Source organism: Mya arenaria, chromosome 10 (assembly GCF_026914265.1).
Source record: "Mya arenaria isolate MELC-2E11 chromosome 10, ASM2691426v1".
Classification (NCBI taxonomy): Eukaryota; Metazoa; Mollusca; class Bivalvia; order Myida; family Myidae; genus Mya; species Mya arenaria.
In genome coordinates, this window is record NC_069131.1 from 2,549,249 (window position 1) to 2,559,452 (window position 10,204).

General features: G+C 37.3%; 1 protein-coding gene across 1 annotated transcript; it reads left to right on the top strand.

Annotated features, from left to right (window-relative positions):
- The first annotated feature begins 1,800 nt into the window (after positions 1-1,800).
- Positions 1,801-4,350, top strand: LOC128204203 (cholecystokinin receptor type A-like). Its single transcript, XM_052905588.1, has one exon. The coding sequence runs from the start codon at positions 2,568-2,570 to the stop codon at positions 4,011-4,013; it is 1,446 nt and encodes a 481-aa protein (XP_052761548.1). The 5' UTR covers positions 1,801-2,567; the 3' UTR covers positions 4,014-4,350.
- Positions 4,351-10,204: the final 5,854 nt, after the last annotated feature.

The following is a 10,204-nucleotide window of genomic DNA, read 5'->3' on the forward strand; positions in this document are numbered from 1 at the left end:
AAATATGATATGTTCATGTGACCATCTGGAAAAAAACTCAATACAGTTTAGAAATAGATTAATAACTATTCACACATATATACAAACATCTTTTAAATAAGACATATTCACAATGATTCTGACATACTATTTTAAAAAAATAATGTACATGTTACCATTCTGAAAAAGAATGCATACAATTTTGGGTATGAATTTACCTTCCTATACCTTCCTCTCTTCATTTATCTCTGTTTGTGTAGCCTTTTTTTATAAAGTAATTGCTGAACATTGTGGTTAACAAAGCAACTTCTCCTCCTTAAACCACTGGGGCAAATCCAACCAAACTTCACCGGAATGTTCCTTGGGTGGTCCTTTACCCGATTTCTTTAAAAAAAAAGAAGAGTTGTTGTATGCAGCATTCCGGTTGCCATGGTAGCCTTAATAAAAAAAAACTTTGAAAATCTTCCCAGAAACCGCTGGCCCTGTTTCAACATTATTTCACGGAAATGCTCCTTAGGTCACCCTGTATCAAATTCCTTCACCCCGTGAATCGTAAAACAAAAAACATGGTCAACCGAGGGGACGAGGCTACTTTTCACTATATTTGTCTATATTGTAAATCTTCTCCTCAGAATCCGCTGGCCCGATTTTAAAATAATTTCACAGAAATGTTCCTTATGTGACCCTCTATCAAATTTCTTCAACCCATTTTGGTTCGTAAAATTCTCATGGTCGCCAGAGGTCAGCGGCTACTTTTCACTATATATATGTCTATATGGTAAATCTTCTCGTCAGTAACTATTGGTCCGATTTCAAGATTATTTCACAGAAATGTTCTTAAAGTGACCTACAGTTAAATTCCTTCAGCCGATACTGATTCATAAAAATCACGGTTATATGTCTATATCGAACATTTTGAAAACCATTTAGAAACAATTCACCCCATTTTTCAAAATAATTTCACAGAAAGGTTTCTTAGGTGACCATAATATATCAAATTCCTTCACCTCATTGTGATTCATATAACTTCGTGAACTTATTAACGGTAAAAATGTGCTCTTTTGTGACAAGTTATATAACTCCCAACTTACTAAAATATTGTAAGAGTTATGACCCTTTATAACATTTTAAACAAATTCATTTTTTGATGTTTCTTTTTATAACCCCGTTTAAAAAACGGGACGTATTATAGTTTCGCCTGCGGCTTACGAGCGGGAAGCGTTCAGTATGTTGTCCGATCAATACTTTTAGAACCCTTGTCCAATTAGGTGAGTGATATAGGGCCATCTTGACCCTCTTGTTTTCACTCCTTGCCGTTTGTGACTTCTATTTAAATTTAAGATATTGAAGTAACGGCTTAGCCCCTTCAATGAGACATGCACCAGGAGCGCAAAGCCAAAGCGAAAATAGCAATCATTTTCCGTATTATGTACAACTAAACAACCACGGCCTTACTCCAATCACCTACGTTCGAGGCCATGGGTTCTATCGATATATGTGTGTACAGATTGCCAGGACTCTCTCCCGTAGAGTATAGATTTGAGCTGCAATGTAATATATGCATACATGCATGTAGCTACCTGACGAAAACCACTGCACGGACGTTATTGTTGCATTGACAGAATACACCCTGCAGATAGTTTCAAGAAGTAGTGCTGGTCTGGAAAAAAGAAAACGTGTATACATGTAGAACTTTGTGTGTATTAATAGTTATTATAAAGCTGGTGAAATTCAAGTGGCTCTGACTGCATGAATCGGCATGATCAGATTTTGTACGGAAACTGTCACTCTTAAATTAATAATGATAACATCATATGAACTTATTTATGATGTATATGGCTGTCTAGAGACAATCTTTATTTTAATCTTAATACAGGATGCTGCGCATTATATTCATATCACAACCTTAATGTGGAAAGATAAATAAAGGATAATACCATGAACAATAATGTAGGTTTTAAAAAGACAGAAGGTGCAGAAAAAGGATACAACTTTCCGCAAACATATATATTAAGTTCGTAAATATTTTGGATCATAAAACATGTAATAAACTACTTGATTAACTACAGCATTTAGTTCTAAGGAGGCGGAAGGGTGCCCATGCTTTTCTTCCATGTTACCAGAGGGATGCTACCACAACAGGGGAAGGCTGCAGCGCCCTCCCCAGATTCTTAAGCGTAAAAACTTATAATCACAACAAGAACAACAGAGAGATCGCAATATTCGCTCCGAATAACGTTGATATACTTATTGTCGAGCTTAATTCACAAGATTGACAAGTGCGAGCTTCCGGACGTTTGAAATGTTTGATGTTAGATGTAAAACAGTCGCTCCGCATAGTTTAATAAACTTGACAAAACCTGTGCCAGATAAATATAAGTTTGGAAACGTTTAATATATAAAACGGCAGTGTTTATTTCAATATTTGCTGATCGCAAAGATCTACTGGAGTGTTATCTCGGCTTCAAATATAACGTCAGTTAACAAACTTGACGTAACTGACAATCGAAGATTAGTTAAAGAGTTGACTGGAGATCTTATGTAGGTTTCACGTTTATTTTCATTCACGCCATAACCTGGTAGTAGAAATGTACCAAAAGGTCGGTCGCTTCTTGGAAAGTGACGAGAACGAGGCAAATTTGACCCTCGAAGAGCTGAATGATGAATTGTTTCAATACCATATACCGGCCATCGTATTTGTGATCATCAGTATGGTAGTCGGAGTTTTCGGGAACACGCTTGTCATTCTGATCTACAAGACCAAGTTTCGCCGGTCCAACCACAGGTACTTCATCCTGTTTCTCGCCGTGACGGACTTCGTGGCTTGCGTTACTGGTATGCCCTTCCTGGTGGCGAGTCTCCGCCTGCCGTACCTCATGACATCGTCAGTCACGTGCAAGACACTGCGATACTTCCATTACTTCGTCAACAACTGCTCAGGGCTGCTCCTCGTGGTCATTGCCATCGAGCGCTTCAGGAAAATTGTTCGCCCGTTCAAAAGGCAGCTTACCACGCGCCAGACACTATATCTCTGCTATGGCACGATGTTTATAAGCGCAATTATGGCCGTTCCAGCACCGATTTACTTCGATGCCACAGATATAGATACAGGTGTTCAAAACATAACCGGAAAACAGTGTTACGTAAGCCCTAGTTCGAAAAAAGGATTCGAAATGTTTAACTTTATCCTGATGCTTGAAGCATTTGCCAGTATGGTAATATTTGCTGTACTGTACTCTCTGATAGTGCGAAAACTTTGCACAAGCGACCAGTTTGTGCAGGCTATGAAGAGTATGCGATCAGTATCCTCTATGGACTCTGGACGTAAAGGGATAAACTCCTTGGAGGACCATTCAGTGGACATAATGGACACGGAGACACCGACCCATTCTGAAATATCACAGGAGCCGTCGGTCAAAGGGGCAGTGTCACTTAAATCATCCACACAGACCGAATACACGAGTAACGACAATGGGACGACACAGTCTACAGTGTCGTTAAATACAGATGTAGAATCTCGAAACAATGGTCACGTGACAGGAAGGAATGCGAGGGCGTTGTGGCGAAAATCAGTTGACCTAATTGGAAGGAACAACCATAATGAGAAGCAGAATGTTGTCACTCGTGCCCAATCTGATGTGAGGCTAAACAGAATAAGACAACCGAAGACTTCAAACACAAGGTCCCATGTCGAGCCATTTGAAGTGTTAATAAGGAAGAAAAGATCTCAGGTCAAACGTGCATCAAAGCATAAAAGCTCGAAGACAACTATTCACGTGACCGTCATGTTGTTTACCGTTTCGATATTTTTCGCAATAGCCTTCATTCCACATCTGGCTTTGATGATTATAACTGTTCACGACAAAAAGTTCCTGAACATTTTAGACAAAAAGGAAACTATGGCGTACCATTTGTTTCTCAGAAGTTTTATAATCAACAACATTGTTAACCCGTTTATCTATCTGTTATGTGATTCACAATTCAAGAAAGAAGCAAAACTGTTGCTATGTAGGAGTTGCTTATCGTCGCGATGAGTAACGGAAGTTGGGCATCGTTTCTTTTGATTTAGTCTTTACTCGTATAAACCATGACTGGATCCAGGGGAAGTAAGGGGAGGGGCGGCATACACGGCGTGTCCCCCTCCTCATCCAAGTGAACATTTTATATTGATATAGAAAGAAAAGATGCATACATTACACCAAAATGCACATTTTAGACTAAAATTACCAAAAACAAAAATATATGTTCCGAGCCTATTTTGGGATGCACCCCCAAGTGCTAAAGTGCTACCCCTCTAACTTCAAAGCCTGGATCCGCCCCTGTATATCATTTTGTTTTGTAAGGTTTGTACTTTTTAAAATAAAGACAAAGATATATATCGTTAAGAGTTTATTAGTTAAAAATCGTTGGTTTAACTACATATGAGGGTATATATGTATGCTCCCCGGTGCTTTGGGTACGCCCCTGGTGTGTAAAAGGTGGCACAACGACGACACTCATGACGCCATCATCGACACCCAGTCTATGACAATTCCCCTGTGGGTTTTCTTCGAAAATAATACTTACAAGCTTAAAAGAACATCTTCTGAAGCATATGACGAGAATTTGCAACTGTTTTATAAGTATATATTGACTCCATCTTTTAACTTAGTCAATCACTTATATAAAGGATTTAGTGTTTCAGCCATTTTTGCAACCAATCGTTATGCTCATACAACTTCATTCAAAAAAACAACGGCAAACACTAAGTAAGAAATCACTGGGCGTTTAAACCGGATAAACCCTCACGGCATCAACTTGACTTAGGAGTCCAAAAACCGGTTTACATCCACAAAACCCCGTGATTTCCTACTAAGTCCTTACTGAACGTGCCAAATATTTCATATATGACGATCTTATAAGGTGTTTCTCTTGGTTGTTGTTTTGTTTGGCATTGGTCGTTGTGTCTATAAATAAGATCTTGGTTGAAGTTAAGACCATTGAGTTTGTTGCTGTGGTTTGTTGAATTGTCTTAGTGAATTAAACAAAAATTCAATACCAACTGATAAGTCGACAACCAGATGCATCAACATCGTGTCAGCCCAACAGTACATTCACTAGAAGGTCCAAATCGACGACCAGATGCATCGACGACCAGATACATCACCATCGTGTCAGCGCAACAGTACATTCACTAGAAGGTCCAAATCGACGACCAGATGCATCACCATCGTGTCAGCGCAACAGTACAGTCGATTGAAGGTCAACATCGACAACCAGATACATCACCATCGTGTCAGCGCAACAGTACATTCACTAGAAGGTCAACATCGACGACCAGATCCTTCACCATAGTGTCAGCGCAACAGTACATTCACTAGAAGGTCCAAATCGACGACCAGAGGCATCACCATCGTGTCAGCGCAACAGTACAGTCACTAGAAGGTCCAAATTGACGACCAGATGCATCCCGATCGTGTCAGCGCAACAGTACATTCACTAGAAGGTCCATTCAATAATCAATGAAAGAGCGGCATCGTCAAGATTGTTTTGTACATTTCATATACCAAGTAACTAGGTAGGCAGTAGCACTCCAATGGACCAAATACTATGCCAAGTTCGACATAATACCTCAATAGCCTCGCCCAGGTTTCCTGTAGTCGTCAAGTGTTACCATTAAAGTCGAACCCCGTTGGCTCGAACTCGCTTGGCTCGAATTCCTCGTTGGCTCGAAGTAGATGTAGAGGACCGATTTCTTTATGCTGAAGGTAAACAATCCCGTTTGGCTAGAACTTTACGAGGCTCCAAGTATTTTCTCCGGTCCCTGGGAGTTTGATCCAACGGGGTTTGACTATTTATAGCGTCGTTATTTCTTTGATATATTTTGTCAAAAAGTACCTTCATACAATTATTACATGCTAATTTTGAAAATAAGTATTTATTCACAATCGTGTTAATTTCATTTGTACATATCATGACGTTGTCATATAACAGAAGTACACATCAAACATTGAATAAAAAGTTATTTTAACAGTGCTATGTCGGAAAAGGAAGTTTGAGAACGAAACCGGTTTTAATTCTTCTTCTTTATATAAGGTAGCAAAAGCGCCATTTTGCTTAAGTTAGACGGAAATAACTGTTTAAATGAATGTTTGGCTGTAAAAGTGAACCACATAAAATTGTCTAGTGATTCAGTGTCCCTTCAATTATTATCAATGCATTGTAGAGTAGTTTTAACATATATAACAGCCATTGACTTTATCGTTCTACGTATACAACGAGTTCAAGTACCATCTTTAAGATGATACCGGATGAAAGAAACCAACGTGGGAAGCGGACATTGTTACAGTCATTTGATTGGAATGACCTGTTGCTTTAATGTCATATGACCTGAAATACACTTAGCGACATTAACTTAAAATCATTTACTTTTTTTCTTAAGATTTATCAAAGGGGTCAATTCGATGAACGATCTAGCACAAAATAACTATGCATTACTGCAGTTTAAAAATGTCAGAAAATTTCGAAATGCCTAAATAAACTAAAGTCAAACATCTTCGATTTTATCGAAAAATTTCGAGTACGAAAAGCATGCCAAGAAAAGTACCTAAAAGAAAACATGCAACCTACCTGCAGATGACGCTCCAAGCTTTCAATAACAACCAGATTCCCACCTGTACACGCGGCACATTAACGAAACAAGTTTCCGAATGTATCCAAAAAAAATCTCAACACAGTACTCCGATCCACTGAGATTATTTTGGGTTCGAAAAGCAAAAATATAGTGGAATCAACACCAAACGGTCATTGATTTGAGAACTATTTAAACAACAAGCGGTCAGGAAAAAGCGTATTATTGACCTATTGATTTGAAAAACAAACTTAAGTTGTGATTATAACTAATATAATGCCTATTGGACAACCAGTATAATGCTTGGTTTTGTTTCACATGTTTTACCTTCCTTTGACGGAAGCGAGCATTGCTGTAGTCAACTCAAAGTGCTTACTGCAGTAACTCGTGGACACGAGCTTAAGACTACTAGCGGCCAAATCGGAGTTCCGGGCCCCAATTTCTCGAAACTTCTTCAGTTCCTTACAACAGGATTAAGCTAAGCTCACTATTTTTGGTGTTCAATAAATTGCATAATATTAACTTCTTTAAGAGTTTTTATACTTTAGATAGGAGTTATCATTATGATAATCACAAGAAAACATTTTTCGTTTATCAAAAATAAATTTAAGTATGTATTTAAGCTTATTGAAATAAGCTACTTAAGCCAGGGTCTATGATTACGAACGGTCTCAAGTCTGAGTTCAGACTCAAGCGGCATAACTGTAAATCTTCATTTCATTGTAACTTTCCTTCTAGTTGAGTTTGATGATGAAATTTACTGATTTTAATTACTATTCGAAACTGTTTATTTATTAACATTTAATTTGTAAACAGAATTGAGTAACGACTAGTTTTTGCATTTAAACATAAATGTTGAGTGTTAGACAAGACTTGGACTTGAGACTGTTCGTATATGGCGCCAGAGCTTCTGTGTACAGGCCAATAATGGGCTGATGTGAATCGTAGCTGTGCAACATAAACTCCGTATTAGCAATACAATGATAGCTCGAATTTAGCTTCACTCATTTAGTTTAAACATATTAATTCAGTTGAAGGAAACACGAAAATAGATGCACACTGTACAAATAAGATTATATTTATAAACTGTTTATGAATGGTTCGGAAGACAAGCAATCTAAATGCTTATTTAAGTTCCTGTTGCAGTTCACTTGTTCTGGATTGCAAAATTGTTCGGTAATATAGCCAATAAGGATACGATCTACCTTAAGTGGAGAAATTACTTGCTAAGATTATATCCTTAGTTTAAACATATTTATGTGACAACGATTGTGAAACAAGTTTTTACAACATTATATTAATCACTGTCGTTGCCACGATTTGACGCGAGAGTGTTGTCTTGTGTTGTGGAGGAAACCGGAGTACCCGGAGGAAACCCGTAAAAAATATGTTTCTGTACAACAATACAAATTAAACCATTTAGTTGCAGCAATAACGTTCTGAAGTCCCTAATGCCTGTAAACGTATACCCGACGCCCCCCCCCCCCCCCCATTCGCTAAAGTTTACTTCTCATTTCAATATATAAACACTCAAAATGCAACATTTCGGAATAGAAATTGTTCGCCCCCTTTAACATCAAATCCTGGCCAACCCTGTTCACTTACGTGACTCAATGCGTGCTCTGTATAATCATCGTGACGTCATTCATATCATTTGAGAAATAACGATTCGCTGTGGCTTGAAAAACACATTACCGTTTATGATTTAATTTTACATTTCCTAAATATTAAATGAGTTTTACTGAACTGTGAAAGAAATTTAATTGTGTAAGAATATAACATTTTGTATGACAGGGTGGTGCTTAAGTAAAGTTTACCTCTGCACGGTAAAGGTACGTCATAACTAAATGGATAACATTAAACATCAAAGCGAGTGGACAGTCATAGGAGAAACATGACATACCTTTATATTGCTTAAATCAATTGAATTTGTACTGAAATTTGAGGAAATGTATGGTCGTCACAAACGTGAAACGCTACAACTGGCATTTTTTCCAGTCTAAAGTTCACACACACACACACACACACACACACACACACACACACACACACACACACATGGTCTCTGAAAGGTTTTGGCGCAAGATAGGGTGCTTCGGTTTCCGGGTAACTAATTTTTCATTTCAAGTCGTACTATGATATTTCAGGTCGTTTTTACAGTAACAAACTATCAGCTTAAATCGGGCTAAAATGCAATTACTACAGTTTGTCTTGAGTTGACACAACAGCTTTCCAAAGAAAATTAAAATAAATAAAGCATGTAACAATAGGTAGTCTCTCCGAACTGGTGTAATTTGCCCTTTTACATTGAAATGTATACCGAAATAGTTAGTAGTGTGTACCCTAACCGTGTGAAACGCTAATTTTATATCTTCAGATTATAACGTGACTCGACAGAGTAGCACATAATAAATTCTAGCCGAGAATTCGTAAAATGACTAAACATTGTCACTACTGGGCAGTTGCCTAATTCCGGATCAATTTTGAAGTTTTCTTAAAATATTGTCATAATTACTGAACATAAGTGCATGCAATTTTAATAGAAAAATGTTGGGTACTGTATCAACCAAAATGGAAAAAGAATAAAAGAAAAAAACAATTAATTATAATATAATATTCAGTACGAAATAAGGGCATAAACGACGTCCAAAAACCTGCATTCAGTGCCTAAATATTCGGATTTTTTTCAAAGAACAAAGTAAACATTATCAAGTCAATACAAATATTTAAATGCTACTTAAATGAACATCATGTATTAAATGTTTAACCTGTATATAAATTTTATACTTCTCCGAAGTATTTGTATGTGTATTTTTGGCGTATCCGAACTACTAATTTGTCCGAATTTGCATAATTTTGAAAGTACGAATCTGTTTCATTTTTGCTTCATTTTCATATCAAATGCTGCACAACACAAAACAATGACATCGTCAATTTATTTACTTTATATGTAATTGGCATTGTATTTCGTGATTGACGATAAGTCATAAACATTGTATAGTAGGTCTAGTGTTTAAAGATAACCCTGTTGAACCTCAATATAAAAGCTGGCGCTGTGTGACGTCATCCCCCACGTGACTCAATATTGACATTTAGGAAAGCGAAAGTTTAGAGGTATTTTTTTTGGGGGGGGGGTATACTCGAATAGCTGCACTTTTGTGTTGTTTCTGTTGCTATGGAGGTCAATTGCGTAGACTTTGATCATTATATATTGAGCACGGTCGCCGAAACGCTTTTTAAACGATTTCCGAATTTTTAGGCAAATCCGGAATTAGGCAACTGCCCAGTATGTTGTTGCATAACTGTCGCCGCTAATTTACTACATAGTCGTAATCTTTGGATAACTATGTTTTACTACCAAATTGCACTTCTGCACATGGTTTGAATATTCCGACTATATTAAAAATATCGTCTTCAAGTAACTGTTTTGACATTTTCGTTACTGTCGCCAAACAAATATACTTAACTCCAACAGTTGCACTTTGTAAGAGAATTTATTTATTCCACAAATATTCAAATACCATTTTGTCAGCAAGTGGAAACACAAACAAATGTTACACGTGCATTTAACCACAATGAATCTTTATCTGCTTACAACTAGATAGTTTTGTCAAA

What these genes read in the sequence shown, in the direction of transcription:
- LOC128204203 (XM_052905588.1), top strand. Translation starts at nt 2,568, where the DNA reads ATGTACCAAAAGGTCGGTCGCTTCTTGGAAAGTGACGAGAACGAGGCA.